The 25,942-nt window shown below is 41.2% G+C and overlaps 1 protein-coding gene across 3 annotated transcripts; it reads left to right on the top strand.

Annotated features, from left to right (window-relative positions):
- Nucleotides 1-12,984: 12,984 nt before the first annotated feature.
- LOC140721751 (N-acetyllactosaminide beta-1,3-N-acetylglucosaminyltransferase 3-like) lies at nucleotides 12,985-19,729 on the top strand. Of its 3 annotated transcripts, none has more exons than XM_073036548.1 (2): nucleotides 12,985-13,364; nucleotides 18,212-19,729. In XM_073036548.1, the coding sequence occupies exons 1-2, from the start codon at nucleotides 13,338-13,340 to the stop codon at nucleotides 19,367-19,369; spliced, it is 1,185 nt and encodes a 394-aa protein (XP_072892649.1). In that variant the 5' UTR covers nucleotides 12,985-13,337; the 3' UTR covers nucleotides 19,370-19,729. The 3 variants fall into 3 exon arrangements, with proteins under 3 accessions (XP_072892649.1, XP_072892650.1, XP_072892651.1); XM_073036549.1 differs by having other exon boundaries at nucleotides 18,205-19,729; XM_073036550.1 differs by lacking the exon at nucleotides 12,985-13,364 and adding an exon at nucleotides 13,594-13,703 and having other exon boundaries at nucleotides 18,205-19,729.
- Nucleotides 19,730-25,942: the final 6,213 nt, after the last annotated feature.

Below are 25,942 nucleotides of genomic sequence, written 5' to 3'. Positions count from 1 at the left end.
CGCAGCAGTCAAAGCTGTGTAAACCTGTTGTGCCTTGCCTTTGATTACACTCTGTAATAACACTGACCATTTATCTTTCGGCCACTCTGACATCCGAGCAATAGTTTCAAAATGTTGAAAATATCTCTCCACTTCTGTTTCACTAAATGGAGGGACCAATTTAATTTCTTGGCTAGCAACAAACGGTTTTTTAGAACCAGCAGACTGTTCTACAGACCTTAATTTCTCCATTGCATATTCAAAATCTCTCTGCTTTTGCTCAGATTCCAATTTACACCTCTCTAACATCATTTGTTCAATTTGCAACTGCATCTCCAGATTACTTATTGGAAACGATTCTAAAATCGATTCTTCAAAATGACCCGAAGCCACATAGTGAGACGCGATTTTTCTCTGTATTACAGCTTTTGATGTAGTTGGCAAAATCCCTTTAAGATGCAACCGATTAGCAAGTTCAGAGACTTCAGTTTTTTTCGCCTTCGCTAACAAATCCGCGACTGGCGAATCCAGAAACTCATCAATATTCATCATTGCCGAATACCACTCACAAGCCAAACAAACAAAAAAAATCGAGCAATCCCCGTTACCAAAACACCGATTCAAAATTCAAAAAACTTTTTAAACTCAAATAATTCAATTCCGAACGTAGCCCCCATAATTATGTTACGTATTCAGGCAACAATAACTATAGATGAGTTAGACGAAGGGTTTTTATAACAAATAACACGTTTATTAAACACTGATAACAAACCCCCTTCAAATGTAAACAAACCCAAACAATGGTCCGAGCTCAGCTGCTGGCAGCTGCTCAAACAGTCCTTAATAGCGTTGCAGTCCCAAACAGTCTTTAAAGCGGTATTTGAAAAGAACTCAGTTCTTAAAAGTGATATGCCGACAGTCAAAAGCTCACGGTACTTTTAAAAGGAGAGACTTTTTAAAGCGATGTAAATTCTCTTCCACGTCGATGTCCTTCGATTCCCAGCGTCGAACTCCCACGTCGAATTTTATTAAATATAACAACTTAAAGTGACTGACCTTCCTTCCGCAATATTCTCAATCTCCCGCTTTTTCCAGCGGAGACTATCATGAGAATAGTAAACGAAATCCTTCCGAATGAGGATCACACAAGGTCGAAGTCAATCCATCGTCGAAAATCGATTCTTCTCGATTTGTCTTCCAAACTTCACTCTCCATTAGCAAAGAAACCGTTGGCTCTGACCTTTTAAACTTTAGACATTATACAAAACTTCATTTTTAACTAAACTGCGTCATCACATTAAATCACACAGTAACATGAAGTCATCTTGGCAAATCCAGCCACGAACTGCCCCACCTGACAGGGTGGGTCTTCCTTTTATACCCTGTAGAAAAAACCTGTCACATGACATCTACTGGCGGGAAAATGACATCACTCCACCATTACCTCATGTCCAGTATAACTTCAACCCCAGTCACGTGACAAGGGTACCACTGTCACGTGTCACGGGTACGTAACAAAATAAATAATCTTATCAATGAGATGACTTTCATGACTGTTGGGTCTATTTACGTTACTACGGTCGGCGTGTTTCCCCGCTCTCATCTTTACTTTACAAATACCTGAGCTGTTTCTCCTTACAGAATGATGAAAACCCCTTTAACATTAAATTCACTGGATGTGTTTTTGTCAGCCAGAGGATGCAGATGGGAGATCTAATTACATTCATATTCCGCATTCACTGTGACCATCGCAGATCTGTCGGTGATCTCAGCGCCTCAATCCTGTAACATCTCACTCACGTGTGCATCAAGCGCCATTACACTGCAGGATTACAAAGACTCTGTTTTTCCTGAATGTGGAGGACGATCATTCAAATGACGTACTAGACTCTAGGCGAGGGACAAATGCATTTCATCTGTCTTCAACTGTTGGTGCCCATTTTGAGTTCCCACCCCGCCCCAACCCCCACCGGAACAGAAACCATTTTCTCTGCATCCCTGTAAAAACTCCGTGGGTTCTTTTATGCTGCATCAACATATATAGAACCTGTCATGTATACAGTCTGTCGTGTATACAATCTGTCATATATACAATCTGTCATTTACAAAATACGCCATGTACTGTATACAACCTGTCATGTATAAAATCCGTTATGTACAAAGTGTGTTATGTATGCTATCCGTCATGGACACAATCTATCTTGTACACAATCCGTCAAGTATACAATCCGCCATGTATACAATCTGTCGTGCGTATAATCTGCCACATATACAATATGTCATGTCTACAATCCAGTCTCCCATCATTCATCTAACACCACGTTATGTAACTATTTCAAACCTGAAAAGTTCTAAATGTATGAAAACAAGCCAAGATCACAGAGGCTGCCTCACAGGACAACCCACGTGGTCCAGTATCTATCACCTAAACCTTCTTTGACCTGCAACCTGCCCTGTTATGTGCTATTATACTCTTCAAAACAGACAGTGTCGGCCCTATGCTTGAGAAGGGAAAGCTCAGGCAAGTCACGAAATTGGAGCTCAATGCACTTTCCTCAATGGCAGCTAAATGTTTGTAAGGGACAATGTTTGTAAGGGATAGAATTTACTCGCTTCTGAAAAAAAGCAATAATTGGCACGAAAGGAGAGAGAAAATAAGCAGAGCGAGTCAGACATAGAGAAACAAACACACACACACATACAGAGCCATACAGAGACATACAGACAGAAATCCACAGAGACACGGAGAGAGGCACGGAGGCAGAGAGGCAGAGAGAGACAGCGAGAGGGAGATACACACAGAGATAGAGATACAGAGAGAGAGAGAGATACACAGAGAATACGCAGAGAGAGGGAGATAAACAGAGAGAGATACAGAAAGAGAGAGATACATAGAGTGGAGGTACAGAGAGAGAGATACAGAAAGATACACAGAGAGAGGGAGATACAGAGAAAGAGAGAGATACAGAGAGAGATACACAGAGAGAGATACAGAGAGAGATGCACAGAGAAAGAGATACACAGAGAGAAGAAGACACAGAGAGTGAGAGATACAGAGAGAGAGAGAGATACTGATGAACAAGGACTCCTAGATTTCTTTGTATTTCTCCCTTACCTAACTCTACACCGTTCATATAATAATCTGCCTTCCTGTTCTTACTCCCAAAGTGGATGACCTCACACTTATTCACATTAAACATCATCTGCCAAGTATCTGCCCACTCACTCAGCCTATCCAAGTCACTCTGAATTCTCCTAACATCCTCATCACATGTCACACTGCCACCCAGCTTAGTACCATCAGCAAACTTGCTGATGTTATTCTCAATGCCCTCATCTAAATCGTTGATGTAAATCGTAAACAGCTGTGGTCCCAATACCGAGCCCTGTGGCACCCGACTAGTCACCACCTGCCATTCCGAGAAACACCCATTCACCGTTACCCTTTGCTTTCTATCTGCCAACCAGTTTTCTATCCATGTCAATATTTCCCCCCCAATGCCATGAGCTCTGATTTTACCCACCAATCTCCTATGTGGGACCTTATCAAATGCCTTCTGAAAATCGAGGTACACTACATCCACTGGATCTCCCTTGTCTAACTTCCTGGTTACATCCTCGAAGAACTCCAATAGATTAGCCTCGGAAGGCAGTGGAGGCCAATTCTCTGGATGCTTTCAAGAAGGAGCTAGATAAGTATCTTATGGATAGTGAAATCAAGGGATATGGGGACGAAGCAGGAACCGGGTATTGATAGTAGATGATCAGCCATGGTCTCTGAATGGCGGTGCAGGCTCGAAGGACAGAATGGTCTACTTCTGCACCTATTGTCTATTGTCTATTGTCAGAGAGAGAGGGAGATACAGAGATACAGAGAGATACACAGAGAGAGTTACAAAGAAAGTTATATACAGAGGGAGGCAGAGAGAGAGAGAGAGAGATACACACACACACAGATGCACAGAGAAAGGGAGATACAGAGAGAGACACACACACACAGAGGGAGATACGTAGAGAGAGAGATACAGAGAGAGAGAGAGACAGATACACAGATTGCGTTAGGTGGGACGAGCTGAGGGTAAGCGTTCGGCACGGACTAGAAGGGCCAAGATGGCCTGTTCCTGCTGTAATTGTTATATGGTTATAAAAGCTGATTGAAGCAAATTATTCTATTGTGCTATTCGGTCCAGGCTTCCTATTGTCCCTCAGTGCACGGTGACACAGATTACATCCAGTATCTGTCCACAACTCGATCCGCTCCAGGGAGCAACCGCGACCCGCATCCCGGCTCCGTTCAGTCGGTGTCATCACACTAATTCATTGCAACACGCTCAGAATGCTGGGGAAACTCAGTAGGCCAGGCGACATCTATGGAAAACAGGACAGTCGACGTTTTGGGCCGAGACCCTTCGGCAGCACCACTTTGCGGAACACCGACACTTTGACCGCCAGAAAAAAAAGCGGAATCTCCCAGTGGCCAGCCATTTTAATTCCACTTCCCATTCCCAGTCCAACATGTCAATTCCTGGACTCCGCACTGCTGTGGTGAAGCGACACTCAGACTGGAGGAGCAACACCTCATATTACGTCTGAGTCGCCTATAACCTGATAGCATGAACATCGATTTCTCAGACTTCAGGTAATACCGCCCCCCCCCCCTTCACCATTCCCCATTCCTCTCTCTCTCTCTCTGGCCTTATCTACTTGCCTGCCCATCGTCTCCTTCGGGTGCTCTTCCCTGCTTTTCTTTTTCCAGGCCTTCTGTCCTCTCCTATCAGATACTTAATACCTACCCCTCCCTGTTTCACCTATCATTTTCCGCGTCTTCCTCTACTCCCCTCCCCCTCCTTCTAGCTCTGACCTATCATCTTTTTTCTTTCTCCAGTCCTGATGAAGGGTCTTGGCCAGAAACTTCGACTGTACTCTTTTCCGTAGATGCTGCCTGGCCAACTGAGTTCCTCCAGCGTTTTGTGTCTGTTGCTTGCATTTCCTGCATTTGCAGATTTTCTCTTGTTTGGCATTAATTTATTGTATGCATGGGGATCAATTTATTTTAAGACTATAAACCGTAGCGACAGCTGGAGGCAAAGACCATTGTGGGTTTATTGGAAAAACACAGCAGCAGAACGGGCACTGTCAACTCTGGTGAAAAGTTATGATTTTGGAATAATATTTTCTTTTGAACATTAGATCTTCAATTTCAACAGATTTCACTGTGTACCCACTGCCTGGACCTCCACTGAACTCAGAGTTAGCTCTTTTATAAAGCAAACTTCAGTATTTGTCCACTATGGGGCCATTCCAATAACGGGCAAGGCAGCTGCTGTGTCGACATTACAATCTGGAGATAACCACGCCCTAAAGACTACAACAAGATAAGAATGTATTTCACCTTCAAATTAGTGTTCACTTACTGGAAATAAGTAAACTGATCAATGAGATAAAATTCTGACTAATGGGTCTGTTTACTTTCCTCCCGTTGGTGTGTTTCTCCGCCCTCACACATACTTTACAAATACCTGAGCTGATTCCCTTTACTGTGTGATGAAAATCCCTTTAACATTTTTTTTCATTTTAAAATCTGTTTACTAATTATTATTGAAGATTGACAAAAAAGGTACATTAAGTCAATATGTCATAATATGCAATAAGGAATTAAATTAGCAAATAACTGATTAACAAAGCTGAGCAATTTATCAATAATAATAAGAACAGTAAAGTGTTAAGAATATTTTTATAAAGAAAAGGAAGGAAAAAAAAAGAACTCCTGCTAACTGAAAAGAAAACCCTACGAACTAAAAAAAAGCCAAAAAGAAAACCCATTGGGAGCACACCCCGGAGCTATACATCATACAATCTTCCATGAAAAAAAAATTCATCAATCCGCCAACTGAAATCCACTTACAGAAAAATTGGAAGGAAAGCATATTAATTAACTCAAATCAGATAATAGTAGCGTGCAAATGAATCCCACCTTTTCTCAAAATCGAATCGAGGATCAAAAGTTCGACTTCTATTTTTTTTCCAAACTAAGACATAGCATCACCTGAGAGAACCATTGTATCAATATTGGAGCAGAAGCATCTTTCCATTTCAACAAAATAGCCCTTCTGGACAATAATGTAACGAATGCAGTTACATGTCCGTCTGATGGAGGAATACCAGGAATATATTGAGGGATTATACCAAATAAGACTGTCAATTTATTAGGTGGTAAATTAATTTTTAAACTTTAGAAATTGTAGAGAAAATAGATTTCCAAAACTGTTTCAATACAAAACACGACCAAAATATATGTGTCAATGTGGCTGTCTCGGTTTTACATCTGTCACACTGACTATCAGCATTGGGAAACATTTCAGACAGTCTCTCCTTTGTCAAATAGTAAAGATGTACAATTTTAAATTGAATTAAAGAGTGACTGGCACAAATCGAAGAAGAGTTAACCAACTTCAAAATCCGCAACCAATCTTCTGTTATAAAGGTGATGTTAAGCTCTCTCTCCCAATCTTGCTTAATCTTAAGTGAAGGGTAATTTTGTTGCTGTAACAATAAATTATACATTTTCCCAATAAAGCCCTTCGCTAAAGGATTCATTTTAAAAACATTATCTAACAGGTCAGAATCTTCTATATATGGAAAATTACTTTAGTATTTTTGAAAGAAGTGACTGACCTGAAGATACTGCAAGAAATGTGAATATTATAGAGAGTATTTAGTTTCTAATTTCTGAAAAGATATCAGTCAGCCATCTTGGAACAAGTCCGTGGAGGAACAAACCCCTTTCTTCCTCCAAAAAAAAAGTAGGATCTCTTAATGAAGGTTTAATTAAATAATTTCAATAAATTAAACTAAAAAGTTTAACTTTTTAAAGATTAAAAAATTACGAAACTGGAACCAAATTTGTAATGACTGCTTAATCACAAGATATAAATTTAAATTAGTAATCTTGTCCAGTTGTACAGACAAAGAATCTCCTAATAATGAGGTTAAATGAAACTGTTTCACAGCATTCAATTCTAAATCAGCCCAAGGTTCATCTTTATCAGCCCCATATAACCAAAAGCACATATAACGTATATTAACAGCCCAATAATACATTCTTAAATAAGGCAAAACAAGACCTCCATCTTTTTTTAAATTTTTGAAAGTGATATTTAGCAATTCTTCGTTTTTGCATTATTCCAAACAAAAGTTGAAAAAATGGAATCATCTTGACCGTAGAACTTCTTAGTTAAAAAGGGGATATTTTGAAATACATATAAAAATTTTGGTAAAATCATCATTTTAACTGCATAAATTCAACCGACTACCGAAAGTGTAAGTGAATTCCATGTACAAAATAATCGCTTCTTACAAACCACTAAAGGAACCAAATTAGCTTTATAAAGATAATTATAATTTTAGTGATAATAATACCTAAATATTTAAATGTCCGTAACTCTAAAAGGAATGTCATCATATATGGAAGCAGAATCATTTAGAGGAAATAATTCACTTTTATGAAGGTTTAGTTTATATCCTGAAAACTTTCCAGAATCCTTGAATAGTTTCAATAAGCTAAGAATGGATTCTTCAGGATTCGAAATATAAACTAAAGATCGTCAGCATAAAGAGAGATCTTATGAAGTCCCATTTATAAAAATTCTATGAATATCTTTAGCTTTACGAAGTGCAATAGCCAAGGGTTCCAGCACCAAATTAGATAAAGGATTTAACGGACATCCTTGTCTCGTACCCAATGAAAGCCGAAAAAAGGAGATCTGCAAATGTTAGCAATAACAGTAGCAATGGGGCTTTTATATATCATTCTAATCCACTTATTAAAATTAATACCAAAGCCGAATTTCTCTAAAACATTAAATCAGTATCTCCATTCAACTCTATCGAATACCTTTTCAGCATCAAGAGACTCGACACATTGGGAAACCTTAAATAAGGATGAATCTATAACATTTAACAATCTTCAGACATTAGAAAAGGAATAACGGCCCTTTATTAAACCTAAACACGAGGAAATCTGCGGATGCTGGAAATTTAGGCCTTATAAAACCTATTTGATCTTGAGAAATAATTTTAAGTAAATAATTTTCCAACCGATTAGTCATTATTTTTGAGAGAATTTTAGCATCCACATTTCATAATGAATTCAGTCTATATGAAGCACAGTCAGTATAATCTTTATCTTTCTTAAGAATTAAAGAAATAAAAGCTTTATAAAATGTGAGAGGTAACTCTCCTATCAAAAAGAATCTTTAAATGTTTCCAACATATATGAAGAGAGCAATTTTTCAAATTTTTATAAAATCCTACAGAATACCCATCCAGTCCAGGAGCTTAACGAGATTGCAATGAAAAATTAGCTTTCTAAATTTCCCTTTCAGTAATAGGAGCATCAAGAGTTTGTTGATCCTCAGCAGAAATTTGAGGAAAATCAGTCTTTTGTAAAATGTCATTCATTTTAGAAAAGTCAAATGGAAACTGAGATTTATGAAGTTCAAGATAAAAGTCTTGAATTTTTTTATTAATATCTTCATAATTGCATACTAAACTACCATCTTCCTTACGAATATTTAAAATTTCTCTTTTAGCTCCAGTTGCTTTTAATTGAGATGCTAATAGATTGTTACTTTTATCTCAAAATACATAAAATTGACTTTTCAATTTAAGTAAATTTCTTTCAATAGCATAAGTTAATAATAAATTATATTGTAATTGGAGTTCAACTCTTTCTTTAGATAAATCCATGTTAGGAGAGACTGCATAAATATTATCCAAGTCTTTAATTTGTTTGGAAATCTTCTCTCACTCTGTTTCTGTCTGTTTCGTAAGCTTAGCTCAATAGGAAATTATCTGACAGCGCAGATATGCTTTAAATGTATCCCATATAAGCAATTTTGAAACATCTCCCGTATTGCTTAAAAGAAAAAAAGAAATCTTTTATCTGAGTCTCAATAAATTTGACAAAGTCCAGACTTCGTAATAAATTTTGTGGAAAACGCCAAGGCAAATTTGCAATAACGACATCATTCAATTCAAAAGCTAATCTTAAAGGCGCATGATCCGAAAGAACTATAGCATCATATTCACATTTCTGGACTTTGGACTAAAATCGGGGATCAACTATGAAGTAATCGAATCTCGAATATTTTTTTGTGAACGTGAGAAAAAAAAGAATAATCTCGATCATTAGAATATAAATGTCTCCAAATTTCAACCAGGCCAAAATCAATTAGAAAATATTAATAAATGATGCAGAACAACTCGGAAGCCGCTGATTAGTTGAACTCTTGTCAATCAAAAGGGTTAAACAAAAATTAAAATCACCACCCATTAACAACATAGATTCATTTAAGTCCGACAATAAAATAAATACATTTTTCTTTTTAAAAGAAGGATCACCCACATTAGTTCCATATAGGTTAACCAGAACAATTTTTCTATTGCAAATTGTTCCTTTAACAATTAAAAATCTACCATTAATACCTGACACAATCTCTTCTTGGATGAATAATGTATTAGATTGAATAAAAATAGATACTTCTTTTGTTTTATTTTGACACGTAGCGTGAAATTGAAGGCCCTTCCACAGTTTAAAAATCTATTTTGATCGCCCGTTATGATATGCGTATCTTGAACAAAAATTGTATCGGCTTAATGATTTTAAAAGTCTTTTTTCGCTTAATAGGATGATTCCAACCACATACATTCCAACTTACAACATTTATCTGTTTAATTGCCATAAAAAATTATTCTATTTAACACGTAAATAGAAGCATACCAGCGCAGGTAAATCAAAAATGGCGCTGCTAAGTACAACCATACACAAAATGTGCATGTTCCAGAACTCCGTAATGGGAAAAAAATCCCCCCCAAAAAACTAAAATTAATCTTACATTTAATCGTGTAAATCAAAACTATCCCCAATCCTCCCACCACCCCAAAAAGCCCGAAAATCGGCAAAAAAAAAAGACGAAATGCATCTCCATAGAGCAAAAACGGAATAGTCTCCGCGAGCTGCCCATTTTATAATAGTGGCTTGAAAAGGTTTTCCTTAATTTCTCCCGACAGTTGCAAAAAAAGGCAAGATACGGCCCTAAAATAGAGGAGCACTGCAAAGGGAAAAATATTTTGCTAAATATAAAAAAACCTAACACTACAAACCAACCCAACACTTTATCAAGTCATGTTAACTGATTCTTCTGCCCACTTACAGGCCTTACTTCTAACTGCTATATATTTATATGCAATTTAAATATCAATTTACTTTAATGTCTTTCTTTACTTTACATTGTATTATTATACTGAAACAATGGATACTGGTAAGGCAAGGTAATCAGTAAAACATGGAACAAATTCCCAGCTGAAATGGTTACTACAAGTGATCAGAAGAAAGTACAGGGATCTCAGAGATGTATTTTTCCCCTAGACCAGTGGGTCCGTGGAAAGATCTGCCATGGGTAGTCAGAGAGGCAGACACAACAGGGACATTAAAAAAAAACTCCGAACTAGGCTCATCCTTTAACATTAAATTCACTTGATATATTATTGCCAGCTGGAGGAGGCTGATGGGAGATTTAATAAAGTTCACATGCTGAATTGAATTTACTGTGACCGATCTAGGTCTGTCTGTGATCTCAGCGCCTTAATCCTGCCTCTCACCAGTAACATCTCGCTCACTTGTCCTTCAAGGAACATTACACTGCAGAGATTACAGAACTAATTGTAATAATCTGCTTTCAACTGTCTTCTGCTGCTTTCAGTTCCTCCCACAACAGGAACTATTTTGTCCACGTCCCTATCAAGACGCCGCGGGATACTTTATGTCTCATCAAATATCCCAAAGATTTTACCGAACTACTACGGATAAAATCGAGTACATTGTTATTTTAAAAAACTGCAATGTATCCACTGCCCTGTAAACTTAGGCCATGTCAAATTCTTCTCAATCACTGAAAAAAAGCCAATATCACAGACGATTCTTCACAGGACAACTCACAACGCGCAGATCTCTCTCTGTTAAACCTGTTAAAGATCTCTCAACTACCCACAAAATTCAGACACACTGTAATCAACACAAGACGGTGATCCACAACAGGTCTCACCAATGACTGTATAATGGAACCATCACATCTTTACACGCCCCCCACCGCTATAAAATGCAGTGGGGAGTTATATGCGAGGCAGGGTTTGAGGGACGGCAACACATTGTGGGCCGAAGGGCCTGTAATGTGCTGTACTACTCTATGTTCTATAAGCAGTGTGCAGAAATACATCACTGATCACGTAACATTTTGATCTTTGATGTGAACAGGCTACGGCAGCAGAAGACTATAAGACCTTAAGAAATAGGATCATAATTAGGCCATCTGGCCCATCGGGTCTGCTCCACAGTTCAATCATGGCTCACCCTTTATATTTCTCTCCTCCTCAACCACAGTTCCCGGCCTTCTCACCGTATACTTTGACGCCCTGTCCAAGACCACGAACGTACACTAAGTTGCTAATTTGTTAGGTACAGAAAGTGCGTAATAAAGTGTCGACTGAATACAGACTTTGATATTTGTATCAACGCCCAGTGACATTTAGTACAAGAAATCCTCTCCCCCTCCGTCTCATTGGAATGGCCTCCTCAATATTCAGCAGAAGCAGATTATTACCATTATTTCTGTAATCTCTGCAGTGTAATCGCCTTTGAAGGACAAGTGAGTGAGATGTTACAGGTGAGACGTAGGATTAAGGCGCTGAGATCACAGACAGACCTAATTCGGTCACCGTAAATTCAGCATGTGTATTTTATTAAATATCCCATCAGCATCCTCCGGCTGACAAAACACATCCAGTGAATTTAACGTTAAAGGTATTTTCATCACACTGTAAAGAGTATCATCTCAGATATTTGTAAAGCATGTGTGATAGCAAGGAAACACACCAACGGGAGTAACGTAGATAGACACATTAGAGACTCACGGGGGCAGAGAGAGGGGGAAAGGGGGAGGGAGGGGGAAGAGGGGGAGAGTGGTGTAAAGGGGAGTGGGGGAGAGGGGAGGAGAGGGGAGAGAGGGGGTGGGGGGGGGAGAGAACCTGTAAACTTAGGTCATGACGAATTCTTCTCAATCACTGAAAAAAGCCAAGATCACAGACCTTTCCTCACAGGACAACTCACACGGTGCAGACGTCTCTCTGTTAAACCTTCTTTTGATCTCCCACCTACCCACACACTTCTGACAGAAGGGAATCAACACTGCAAGCGGTGATCCACAACAGGTCCCACCAACCGACTATATAATGGAACCATCACATCTTTACACCCCTCTCCCGCTATAAACTGCAATGTGAGTAGTTCTCATAATTTCGCCAGCTCCCAGTAGCTACCTAATGAAATGTCGTCAAGAGTAGACAGATAGTGTCGATCCCTCCAGTGAAAGAATAAGCAAAGCGAATCCTCAGTTCCCTCGGTCGGGGATCGGTAAAGCCCCGAGTGTGGATGGACCGGCCTCCTGCTGTTGCAAGCAGTAGCCCGGGGACAGATCCGAGATGCGGGAAGCTCGCACCTCCCGAGACTTTGCTGATGATTCGGAGCTGGGTTGAAAATGCAGCTTTTTCTATAACATTTCCAACAACACCAGTTTCCCGCGGGACATGCACAGGAAGTCGGTGCATGCAATTAGCTGAAGGGAATTATTAATTCTTTCAAAAGCGATTCGCTACAGTTGTATGATTGAACAATCCAATACGTTCTCAGTCTCATTTAACTGTTCACAAAAGTGGCTAAATACCTTTGTGATGTTTATATGTCAGTAGATCGAGCTTCTTACCGTGTACAGGTTCTGTTACCACCCTGTCCCAGTAAGGCTGGGTTACGGGTTCTGTAAGTAATGAACACACCCTGGTTAATGTTCAGTCAGCTCCTGGTGATAATCATTAACTAAACCCACAGCGTTACCAGCGGGTCTCTCCGTGACCTGTTCCTTAGCACAAGGTACGTTCTGTCTTCAACAAACATCCCCTCGAGGTGAAATGCGATCCCGATGACTTTGAGAGTGGAATGTTTGTTGGTGCCAGACGGTTCAGTTTGAATATCGCAGGAACTGCAGAACTCCTGGGTTTGTCAAGTTCAGCAGTCTCAGTTTGCGGAGAATGGTGCTGGAAAAAAAGTCAGGTAGCAGTAATTCTGAGAGCAAAAACGTTTTGTTAATGAGAGAGATCGGTGGAGAAAGGCGGGACTGATTCAATCTGCCAGGAAGACGACAGTAACTCAAATAATCACGAACTACTGCACTGTGCAGAGAGGCATCACTGGACGCGCAACGTGTCGAACATTGAACTGGACGGGCTACGGCAGTAGAAGACCACGGATGTACAATCAGAGGCCGCATTATCAGGTACAGGAGGAGCGCAATACAGTGCACATAGACATATGTTAGCAACAGCCAATGAGATATAACTCATAAAGGTTATTTCAAATATCACTGACAGATACTTATTGTCTTTGCTGGAATAGCACACTCACTCCTGCAGAAAAAGCAGGCTGATCCGCAAAGCCACACAATTTTAAAGACAGTAATGAACTGGTAGAAACACTAGAAATCCAACCGTCACAAGGGGGCGCATTAACTCATCGTAACGTTGCCCACCCAGTACAGTCTCTGTGTTTACTCTGTGCTGAGCTGCTGGTTCTGTTACCAGCGAATCCGAGCACCTGAATTCTGTGGGACCAAACAGTAAGTGAACACAATCAGAGTAATGTTCAGTTGACAACACACACATAAGACTGCACTCACACTCATCAGCACGTAACTCCAGACCCTGCTCCACAGCGCAAGAACTAAACGAGACAAAAACTCCTTCGAGCCAATGGTTCCGATGTGCTGTTCGATCTGGGCTTAATTTCGAACCTCTGTACACGGTGACAAAGATTACATACTGTATCTCACGACAAATCGATCAGCTCCAGGGAGCAACCGCGACCCGCATCCTGGTTCAAATCGGGTAGTGTCATCGCATTAATTTATTGTTTACTTTGGGACCAATTGACTATCAGACTATAAACTCCAGTGACAGCTGAGGGCAGAAATCGCTGTGGGCTTATAGGAAAGACACAGTAGCAGGACGGGCCATGTGAACACTGGTAAATGTTACAATTTTGGAATAATCTTTTGAACACTGGACATTACTTCTCGCCAGATTTAACTGTGCCTCGGCAACCTGGAGCAGCACCGATCTCAGAGTCAACAACTTTATAAAGCAATCTTAAATATTTGTCCACAATGGGGCCATTACAATGATGGGCAAGGCAGCAGCTATGTGGTGATTACAAACTGTAGATAATCACGTCCAAACGAATGCAACCTATTTCACAAACAGATTAGTGTTCACTTACGGGGAAAAAATACCTTATCAATCAGATGACTTTCATGACTACCGGGTCTATTTACATTACTCCCGTCGGTGTTACCCCGCTATCACCGTTACTTTACAAATACCTGAGCTGTTTAATGAAGAGGAAGTATTGGCGCTATTAAGGAATATAAAAGTGGTTAAATCTCCGGGACCTGACAGGATATTCGTTAGGATCTTAAGGGAAGTTAGTGTAGAAATAGCAGCGGCTCTGAAAGAAATATTTCAATTATCTTTAGAATAAGTGGTGGTGCCGGAGGATTGGCGTATTTCACATGTGGTTCCATTGTTTAAAACGAGTTCTAAGAGTAAACCTAGCAATTACAGGCCTGTAATTTTGAGGTCAGTGGTGGGTAAATTAATGGAAAGTATTCTTAGAGATAGTATATATAATTATTTGGATAGACAGGGTCTGATTAGGAACATTCAGCATGGATTTGTGCGTGGAAAGTCATGTTTGACAAATCTTGAATTTTTTTGAAGAGGGTACTAGGAAAGTTGACGAGGGTAAAGCAGTGGATGATGTCTAGATGGACTTCAGTAAGGCCTTTGACAAGGTTCCACACGGATGGTTAGTTAGGAAGGTTCAATCGTTCGGTATTAATATTGAAGTAGTAAAATGGATTCAACAGTGCCTGGATGGGAGATGCCAAAGAGTAGTGGTGTATAACTGTTTGTCAGGTTGGAGGCCGATGACTAGTGGTGTGCCTCCAGGATCAGTACTGGGTCCAATGTTGTTTGTCATATAAATTAATGATCTGGATGATGGGGTGGTAAATTGGATGAGTAAGTATGCCGATGATACTGAGATAGGTGACGTTGTGGATAATGAAGTAGGTTTTCAAAGCTTACAGAGAGATTTAGGCCAGTTAGAAGAGTGGGTTGAAAGATGGCAGATGGAGTTTAATGCTGATAAATGTGAGGTGCTACATTTGGGTAGGACTATTCAAAATAGGACATACATGTTCAATGGTAGGGCATTGAGGAATGCAGTAGAACAGGGTGATCTAGGAATAATGGTGCATAGTTCCCTGAAGGTGGAATCTCGTGGATAGGGTGGTGAAGAAAGCTTTTGGTATGGTGGCCTTTATAAATAAGAGCATTGAGTATAGGAGTTGGGATGTAATGTTAAAATTGTACAAGGGATTGGTGAGACCAAATTTGGAGTATTGTGTACAGTTCTGGTCACCGAACTATAGGAAGGATGTCAACAAAATAGAGTACAGAGAAGATTTACTAGAATGTTGCCTTGGTTTCAGCACCTAACTTACAGAGAAAGGTTGAATAAGTTAGATCTTTATTCCTTGGAGCGTAGAAGTTTGAGGGGGACTTGATAGAGGTTTTTAAAGCTATGAGGGGGCTAGATAGTGCTGACTTGGATAGGCTTTTTCCATTGAGAGTAGGAGAAATTTAAACAAGAGGACATGAGCTGAGAGTCAGGAGGTAAAAGTTTAGGGGTAACACGATGGGGAACTTCTTTACTCAGAGAGTGATAGCTGTGTGGAACAAGGTTCCAGTTGACGTGGTAGAGGCAGGTTCGATATTGCATTTTTAAAAAATGGATAGGTATATGGGCAGGAAAGGACTGGAGGTTTATATGCTGAGTGCAGTTCGGTGGGATTAGGTGAGAGTAAGCATTCGACACGGACTAGAAGGGCTGAGATGGCCTCTTTCTGTGATGCAATTGTTATATGGTTATACGTGAGGTGATGGACATTCAAATAAAGTAGAACTTGTACAATGAAAGGCAAGGCGCTGACAAGTCAGTTCACTGAAAGGCAGGATGGTGAAAAAAGCGTTTAGCATGCTTGCCTTCATCAGTTATGGTGTAGAGTTTAGGAGCGGGGGATTATTTGCAGTTACATAAGTTGTTGTTGAGACCACTTTTGGAATATTTTGTACAATTTTGGTTACCCTGTTATGGGTAAGACGCTGCAAAGTTGTAGAGGGTGCAGAAGGGATTTACGAGGATGCTTTTTGGGCTCGAGAGCCTGGGTTACAGAGAGGTTGGCCATGCTGGACCTTTATTCCTTGGAGAATGAGAGGTGACCTCAGAAGTTTAAAATCAGAAGGGGTATTGATAAGGTGGATTGTCATTATTGGGGAGTTGGAGAGTCCAACATGAGAGGTCACAGATAGAGGAGAGGAGGGGAAACATTGAAAAGAGAAATTGGGATAACTTCTGTACACAGAGGACCGTGAGTACCCGGAGGAAGCTACCAGAGGAAGTGGTTGAAGTGGGTTCATTTGGACGGGTACATGGAAGGGAGAGGCTTGGAGAGTTATGGGCCAAACTAGACAACTGGGACTAGCAGGGAGGATGCTGTGGTTGGTATGGACCAGTTGAGCCGAAGGGCCTATTTAGATCGCATTACTCTAGGATTCCATAATTCTAAAGTGACACAAGTTGCATCCCAGTGCAAATAGTTTTACTTGTACACATCGTTCTGCTATCAGTCACTGGCGTCTTTTCAGGGCTCCTGGCATCCAGGGTTTTACTCATACACATTGTGGATCATGCTAACTATCTGCCCTGTTCTGCTATCAGTTATCTGTGCTTTCTCTGGGCTCCTGGAGTCCAAGGTTCACTGCTCTTCATGAAGCGTAAATTCCTGCCGTAGGTGATGATGGTGCCGTTTTCCTTCAATAGATATGGGCCTGCGATGGCTTCGCTGTCTTGTCACAATTGCTTACTACTGAATGCCTGGGTGGAATTAGCCTTGCCTTTGGGACTAGTTATGCCTTAGTTGTAGCCTTTCATAAAGTGGCTTGACCAATGGATGGCAGCGTGGGTGGGCCACTGCTAATTTAACTTTGAATACAATTCCCTGGTTAAAATAGAAGCAGGAAGCCAAGGTCCTTGAGTATACTTCTCTTTGTTTCTCCTATTGTAGGCATACATAGACCAGGTTGAAATGCCATGAAAATCAGGTGCTTTCAGTAGCTGTACTAACACGTCACCTTCCCTGCACTGCCATATATTCGGTTACTAATATAACAGATCAATAACAGATCATCTTCCATAGTATCAATAACCTGTGAACTCAAACTGAATGTTGAGCGAGCTGGGGCCTTCCTCTTTAGAGCAAAGGGGGAGGAGAAGTGAATTGATAGAGGCGTATAAGCTGATAAGAGGCATAGATAGAATGGAGAGCCAACAACATTTTCCCAGGGCAGAAAGGGCTAATATGTTTGGGCATAATGTTAAGGTGATTAGAGAAAAGTTTAGGGGATTGTCAGAAGTAGTATTTTTTTTAAAAGAAGATGGTGGGTGTATGGAATGCACAGCTTGGGTAGTGATAAGGGTAGATGCAACAGTGAGATTTAAAAGGCTTTTAGATAGACACATGGATGAAAGAAAAATGGAGAGCTATTTGAGAGAGTAGAGATAAATTGATCTTGGAGCAGATTAAATGGTCGATGCAACATCATGGGCCAAAATGCCTGCTTTGTGCTCTATTGCTCTATGTCTCAGTTCAGTTTAAGCCCCGAGAGGAGTGATGAGAGCTGTGAAGAGAGGTGGAATACAGCCGTTGGAATCATATATCTTTAATGCCCAGAAAGAAACTATGCGATTTTCAGTTTAATGACAGAGATGGGATCCTATAGGTAGATTTGTTTTTCTGCTGGAATGGAATGCTTCAGGTCAATTAAACTTTCAACAATGTCAAGGGCCCTGCCTATTTCTTACCTCACCATCACTTTGAGGTCAATATTACAAAGCATTAGTGAACCTCATTACAGTTGAAACTTCCCATTCTTCTCAAGTATTATGTAAATTTAAAATTTTCTTTGAATTAATCCATATTTTTTTCTCTACTTCAGGTGAAAGATGAGAAGACATCGGCGATTCTATGAGAACGTAGTGTTGACTGTTTTGATTACTCTGGGATTGTTCTTCGTGTTCTGGGATAATGACCAACGTCGAGAGACTGATGATCTTGCAGAAACTGTTCATCGCAAAGATCTGCCCAAGGTTGTTACTGCTGATGCAACTAAATCAGTGCTCAAGCCAAAGTGCCACGCGAATACGACATTGTTGCACCTGTCCTCATTTGATCAACAGAAAGAGCACATAAAAAACTTCTTGATGTATAAACACTGTCGAGACTTTGACATGATTCAAAACGTCCCAGACAAATGCGGTGGTCGAGAAGGATCTCAGAATGTCTTCCTGCTCCTGGTAATCAAATCTGACCCTTTCAACCAGGATCGGCGGGAAATGGTAAGGAAGACCTGGGGCAAAGAACGCAAATTCAATGGGGTCCTAATTAAGAGAGTCTTTGTCTCTGGTGTCTCTCCTGACCAAAAAGAAAGGAGGAAATTGAATCAGCTGTTAGCCATGGAAAACAGAGAACACAGAGATGTCCTGCAATGGGATTTCTTGGATACCTTTTTCAACCTCACCCTCAAACAATACAAGTTGCTGCAGTGGGTCAGTGAATTTTGCCCCAGAGCCAAATTCATCTTCAATGGAGATGATGATGTTTTTGCCAACACCAATAACATGGTTGATTACTTGCTAGGCATGAAGGTTCACCAACACCTGTTTGTGGGCCATCTCATTTATGGGTTTGGGCCCAATCGCCAGAAGTCGAGCAAGTATTATGTGCCAGAAATAGTGACCACTATCAAGTCGTACCCACCATATGTTGGTGGAGGGGGCATACTTATGTCTGTGTATACAGCTCATATCATTTACCACATAGCCCAAGACCTTGAACTATACCCCATTGATGATGTATATTTGGGGATGTGTCTGGCCAAGGCTGGACTAGCCCCACACTCCCATAGCGGATTCAGGACAGCTGGAGTCAGGATTCCTTCAACCCAGGATGACTCTTTCAATCCTTGCTATTACCGTGAGTTGCTGCTAGTGCACCGTTTTCGGCCTTTCGAACTGCTACTGATGTGGGATGCGGTGCATGATGCTAATCTGAATTGTGCTCATGCTTCCCAGAAGTCTGCATCCACGAAAAGGACTGCATGAGTCATGAGAGAATGTAGCAACTGTTGGAATGCAATGCAGTTTATAAACATGTGTTAATCAGTTGTTTATGCAATGTAAGAAGCTCAATTCCTAAATTATATTGGAGGATACATTAATTCATAGGGTTAGTGCCTTTCTACATTCTACAAATGTTTGTAAAGCTGTCAGGCGTCATCACTCAGCCTAATTCTTACTGCACCCATAATGACATTACAATATTGTCAGGAGCACCACAATTTAAGTCAATTGTAAAGTTATTCCAAGTGAGCAGTCCTTGTTGCATTGCGTGCAGATAGGTACAGCATCTTCACTTGGGGCATTTGTATAATAAGCCACCAATAAATTTTTTTGTTACAGTTATATCTGTGTATTTTCTTCTTGCCGTTTCTTACATGTCCCTTGCAAAATATGAAAGAGATAAATGTGTTTCTTGGACTGGAACTGTGAGGACAACAAAGAATATAGATCTAAAATTGTCTCAGGGTTGGAGGAATAGAGAAACTTATGGTCATCACTTCTGTAGTCAAATGTCAGCCTGCATTGTGTCTGTGTAACTACATATCAAATAAAAGCACACACGCAGGAGTTGGCTTTAACTGGAGTATTCACATTGAAGAGAGGGAAGGAGATCAATGAACATGTGGGGACAACAGATCAATATGCAAACATAGGCAGCAGTCCATATGTAGTGCGAAGGGGAGTGGCATTAGATTTGGCAGGTGTCTTGTCTAAGACAATGTACTCGGTTGCCAGTGTCATGTTGCTGTCATTGACACGGTCATCACTGAGAGGTAAGTCCGGTGGCCAATCTGGACATCGGAAAGCTGGAGAGGAGGGGACTTCAAAAAGGCTCATTGTCCGAGGGGCAGCTCACGGCAGTGCAATAGAGCAATCGGTGACCAATCAACTAGTGGCCAATCGGCATTTGGGATTGATTAGTAAGAGCAAATTAAAGGAAGGTTGGACAAACCCAGTGGCCTTCGTCTGAGTAGAAACATAGAAAACCTACAGCATAATATGGGCCCCTCGGCCCACAGAGCTGTGCCGAACATGTCCCTACCTTAGACCTACATAGGCTTTACCCATAGCCCTCTTTTCCTAAGCTCCATGTAACCAGCCAGGAGTCTCTTAACAGACCGTATCGTTTCAGTCTCCACCACCGCCGCCAGCAGCCCATTCCACGCACTCACCTCTCTCTGTGTAAAAAAAAACTTACCCCTGACATCTGCTCTGTACTTACTTCCAAGCACCTTAAACTATGCCCTCTCATGGTAGCCATTTTAGCCCTGGGGAAAGCCTCTGACTGTCCACATGATCAATGCCTCTCATTATCTTGTACACCTCTATCAGGTGACCTCTCATCCTCCATCGCTCCAAGGAGAAGAAGGCCGAGTTCACTCAACCTATTCTCATAAGGCATGCTCCCCAATTCAGACAACATCCTTGTAAATGTCCTCTGCACCCTTTCTATGGTTTCCATGTCCTTCCTGTAGTGAGGCAACTATAACTGAGCACAGTACTCCAAGTGGGATCCGACCAGGGTCCTATATAGCTGCAACATTGCCTTTCAGCTCTTAAACTCAATCCCACAATTGGTGAAGGCCAATGCACTATATGCCATCTTAACCACAGAGTCAACCTGTGTAGCAGCTTTGTGTGTTCTGGGGACTCGGACCCCAAGATCCCTCTGATCCTCCGCACTGCCAAAAGTTTTGCCTTTAATGCCATATTCTGCCATTATAGTGTAGGGACTGCGGTCTGCAGTCAGGTACTCAGGATCACTCAGCATAAATTTGCACGAACATTATTAGCAAAACACTCCGACACAAGACGGGTTTCATTTTGTTACAGACAGAAATGCCAGTCTGGTACTACAGGTAAACTGCATTTCCACATTGGTGGAGAAGTGTGCTGACACCCCTCGCTATCTGTAAAAACTGTGACGAGATGCTAAGGTGTATTCAATATGGACTGTGTCTTTAAAAAGAGAGAGAGTTGGTGTACACCGATTCAGAGAGAGAGAGCACCGAGCAGCTCGTGAGTCTCCATGGTTACGGAACGGCGGAGCTATATGATGGACAGCTGGCGTTCAGCATGTTTGGGATATATACAAGGTCAGCTAGATTTTCAGACAGACACACAGATACACGGAAGACACTGACAGAAATACAGAAGAAATAGACACTGGATGAACTTTCAGTGCCCACGAAAGGGTGGGTTTTGATCGCAGTGTGGGAAAGGGGTGACCGGTGGAATGTTGTCGGTGTGTTTAACCTTTGATAGCTTTACTGCCTGAAGGCGGTACTCTTGTGTGATCACAAAACTTTAACAGGTACTTCGGAAGGCAACGGAAAGATCGACGACATCAGCTTACTTGGAAAACAAATCACCTCTCTCTCTCTCTTCTCAATTCTACTCAATATCACGAACTGAACTGACGCCATTCCTATACCATCGGAAGACTGTATCATTGACCACCTAAGCTGAAGATGTTTGGGGTTTTATATTTACACACTTACATTTGCATAAACTCTGCTAACCTGTTTGATTTATCTGGTTTTATATTACGAGATTACGTGGATACTGATAAGTAGTGTTTTGTTTGTAACAATACCAGACTCCATGTGTGTTCCATTTATGTTGATTCTTTTAACCCGTTACGGGCACGTAACAAAACCGTTCCAACCCCTACATCACACCGCATTTCTGTAAACCCCTTCGACCCCTACAGCTCTCGTCATCTCTGCAAAACCTCCATCATCCACCCCTGGTGCATACAGACGACAGCAGACCCGAGAAAGATACCGTCGTGTCAGATTGCATGGCTCATTAAACATTGTCGGCCAAAAGGAACTACAGACTGATCAAGGACAGGGAAGCAGACAAACCAGTTCTCTCTGTTTCCCCCCATTTTGTTGGCTATGAACTGATTCTTGCACTGGAATAATTTAATCAGAGGAACTGAATGTGGACACAGGAAGCTTCACGTAATGATCCGCTAAACCTGAGACCATTCTCAAACAAGTCGCCATTTGTTATGTGAAGGGCGTGAACTCTGAACTGATTCTTGACTCTGGGACAATCTAATCAGAGCAATAAACCTGAGACTATGCTCAGAAGAGTAGCTACTTGTTAAGACAAGTGTTTTCAACCCATTTTTCCAGCTTGTCCAGATTCCGTTTCATGCTTCTGTACTCTTCATCACTGTCGACTACACCCGTAATGTTGCTGTCAGCGACAGTGTGTAAATCTACGTGTTTTAGTAGAAATAATAAAATATACTTGTTGGTAAATACAGATTCTCTGTATCTCATTGATCATTGTTACAAGGGCTGAATCTTGTCACAGTGGCGCCCATCATTAACATTGCCCACTAACAGTACGTGCCCTCTACACAGTGTTACCATCGGGAAGGAGATACAGAAGCCTGAAAGCTCAGGCTCAGCGATTCAGGAACAGCTTTTTTTCCCCGCTGCCACCTGTATCTCGCTATCACCTGTTTTGTTTTCTCTATATTTATTTATCCTGTATTTCATTGTACTGCTACCGTAAAGTTAACAATTTCGCGACGTATGTCTGTGATATTAAAACTGTTCTGATTCTTTAAATGTACCTTTGAAACCTTTGATTCTGATGGAGATGCAGGGGGGATGTGTTAGATCGAACTTACATTAGTTGAAAGCCTATCAGAACCTCGTGTATTGTGCTGTAATATTCTATGTTCTGTGGTCGACCGAGCGTACCGTGTCTTGCTATAGTTAAGTAAATCGATTAATTATTTAAAGCTACAACGCCTTGCTCTTCCAGACGACTCTCAATGCGTCGGATAATCAAGTGCAGGAGAATTAAAAAAATATTAGGCCATAAATATCAGTCCCGACCGCTGGATGATCTCGATAGGTTTGCTTGAAAGGGACTTGCCAAGTATTATGTAATGATGAATTGTCCTCGTTGTTCAGACTACGCTGGTCATGGGGTATGAAGGGAAGTAACTGGACAAACAAGAATATTAGCGATAGTCAGAATGGGCCCGTGCGTAGTAGGTCATGTCTAAACAATCTCACAGAGCTTTCCGACGTCGTTATCAAGAATGGTGTGGAAGGCAAGGCAGTGGATGCCGTCTAACAGGGACTTCAGCCAGGGATTTTTCAAGGTTCCGTAGGGGAGGATGTTCGAGAAGGTTCAGTCGTTTGGCTTTCACGATGAGGTTGCAAATTGGATTCGCCATTGGATTCGTTGGGGAAGCTAGAGTGTGGTAATGGATGGTTGTCTCTCTGACTGGGGACCTGTGATGAGTGGAGTGTCCCAGGGATCGTTGCTGTGCCCGTTGTTATTTGTAATCTATATCAACTATCTGGATGATAATGTCGTTAACAAGATCAGCAAATTTGCCGATGATAGCAACATTGCGGGTGTAGTCGACAGTGATGAAGAGAACCGGAGCATGAAGCGGAATCTGGACCAGCTGGAAAATGGGTTGAAAAGTGTCAGATCGCATTTAACACAGACAAGAGTTAGATTTTGCACTTTGTGCGGACCAGCCAGGGTTGGTCTGACCCAATGAGAAATAGGGCACTGAGGAGTACGACAGGACAAACGAATCTGGGAATGCAGGTCCATAATTCAATGAAAGTTGTGGCGCAGTTAGACAGGGTCGTAAAAAAAGATTTTCGCACATTGGCCTTCATAGACCAAAGTACTGAGTGCAGGAGTAGTGACGTTACCTTGCTGTTGTTTAAGGCTTTATTGAGGCCTAATTTGGAAAAATGTGTGCAGGAAGGATGAAAATAAGATTAAAATAATGCAGAAAAAGATTATACGGCTAATGCCGTAACGGACTGAATGTTTTTAATTAAAAGGAAAGATTTCACGTGTTAGCAGTTTATTCCCGAGCGGGTAGAAGACTGAGGGGAGATTTGATAGAGGTATACAACATTATGAGGCGTATAGAGATTGTAAATGCAAGCGGACGCTCTCCACTGATGTCGGGCGAGAATACAACTGACGATCATGGGTGAAGTGTGAAATGTGAAATGTTTAAGTGAAACATGAGGGGAAACCTCTTCTTTCAGAGGGTGGTAAGAGTGTAGACAGAGCTGCCAACACAAATGGTAATTGAGATTCCGAGGCCAACGTTTAAGAGATGATTGGAGAAGTACACGGATGAGAGGGATATGGATGGGCACGGTCCGGGTGAGGCCGATGGCAGTAGGCAGTTTAAATAATTCCTCACTGACCTGACGGGCTGGAGACCCTGTTTCTGTGCAGTGGTTTCCTATGACTGTCTGACTGTGTATCTGGGTTAGAACTTCAGTGTCACACAGCACCGACCAATCTAGAAAGTCGTTGGTACTGTTCGATCCATCTGTCCTTGCAACATTGAAGTAATTTGGATGGTTATTCTGTATTCTCCAATTGCCTGCGATGGTTTTGAAGGGAGGCAAGTGTGAGCCTGATTATTTGCTTTGTCTTCGCTGCGTTTTTAGTTTGTGTAGTTTTGTATGTTTCATTTATTATTGACTTCAGAGAGAGACACGCATTCCACTCCGGCCATGTGGATTCACGGTTAAATGGATCGAAATATAAGCGTATCTACACCCGATATGATAAAACCACGATTTAGAGGTAAATTGGCATTTGGATAAATTGGTGTGTACTTGAATTGGGAATTGGGATTGCCATTTTGGACGGCTGGTTCTTTTAGTGAGCACCAGTAGCTGCAGCTGAACACTTTGAAATGCTGGTTTCTAGTTGTAGGGCTCGATTGGAAAAGATGCTTTGAAATCATTGTAGCATTTGCCTTGTAATATGTAAATGACAGGTCAGTTTAGGAAACGCGCTGGTGCAGTCAATCACTCAGCGATTTGCCGGCGTCGTCAGCCCTCATTCCATTAATTATTCAGGTGCTGCTGTGTGATCAGATTAAATCGATTATTTCCTCAGCCCTATTTCTGAGACACCGGTAACTGCAGACTCGCAATAGAGTTGTAAAGTGCAGCAGAATTTCGACTCTGCTTGAGGAACACGGCTGCGCTCTGTCTTCCAGCCAGAATTCACTCTGTCCACTACATCATCTGCCTTCTGTTAGGAAGCCAATACTGCATCAGCACAGCCAGGTTTCCCTCGATCCCATGCCTCCTGACTTTCTGAATGAGTCCACTATGGGGAACTGATCAAACTCCTGACCATAATTAATGCACCCACATCGACAGTTCTGATTCTTCTGTTTGTTTTATTTTCACTTTCAAATAACTCAATCTGGACGTTTCTCTAAATACTCACAAGTTCCTTCAATAATCCTCTACAGTCGTTTACCCACTACCGATGTAAGACTCCCTGGTCTATAATTCCAAAAACTACCCCTATTATCTTTCGTCAACAAATGAACAACAGTTTCCACCCTCCAATCATCTAGTTCTACTTCCGTGGCCAGCGAAGACACAAATACCCTGTCCAAAAGCGCAGCAGTATCCGAGATCGCCTTCCAAAATTACCTGGACTATATCCCTTCCGGCATCGGGGAAGGGATATATCATAATGTTATAATTATATATCATAATATCATAATGTTTT

The sequence above is a fragment of the Hemitrygon akajei genome, unplaced genomic scaffold, assembly GCF_048418815.1.
Source record: "Hemitrygon akajei unplaced genomic scaffold, sHemAka1.3 Scf000061, whole genome shotgun sequence".
Taxonomy (NCBI): Eukaryota; Metazoa; Chordata; class Chondrichthyes; order Myliobatiformes; family Dasyatidae; genus Hemitrygon; species Hemitrygon akajei.
Note: the sequence above shows the minus strand (reverse complement) of the source record. Positions and strands in the feature narration are given on the sequence as shown.

Bases quoted from the DNA above. Each gene is read 5' to 3' on its own strand.
- LOC140721751 (XM_073036548.1), top strand. From the start codon at position 13,338: ATGTACAATCAGAGGCCGCATTATCAG. The intron at 13,365-18,211 runs GTACAGGAGGAG...TTCAGGTGAAAG, and splicing joins ATCAGAGGCCGCATTATCAG to ATGAGAAGACATCGGCGATT.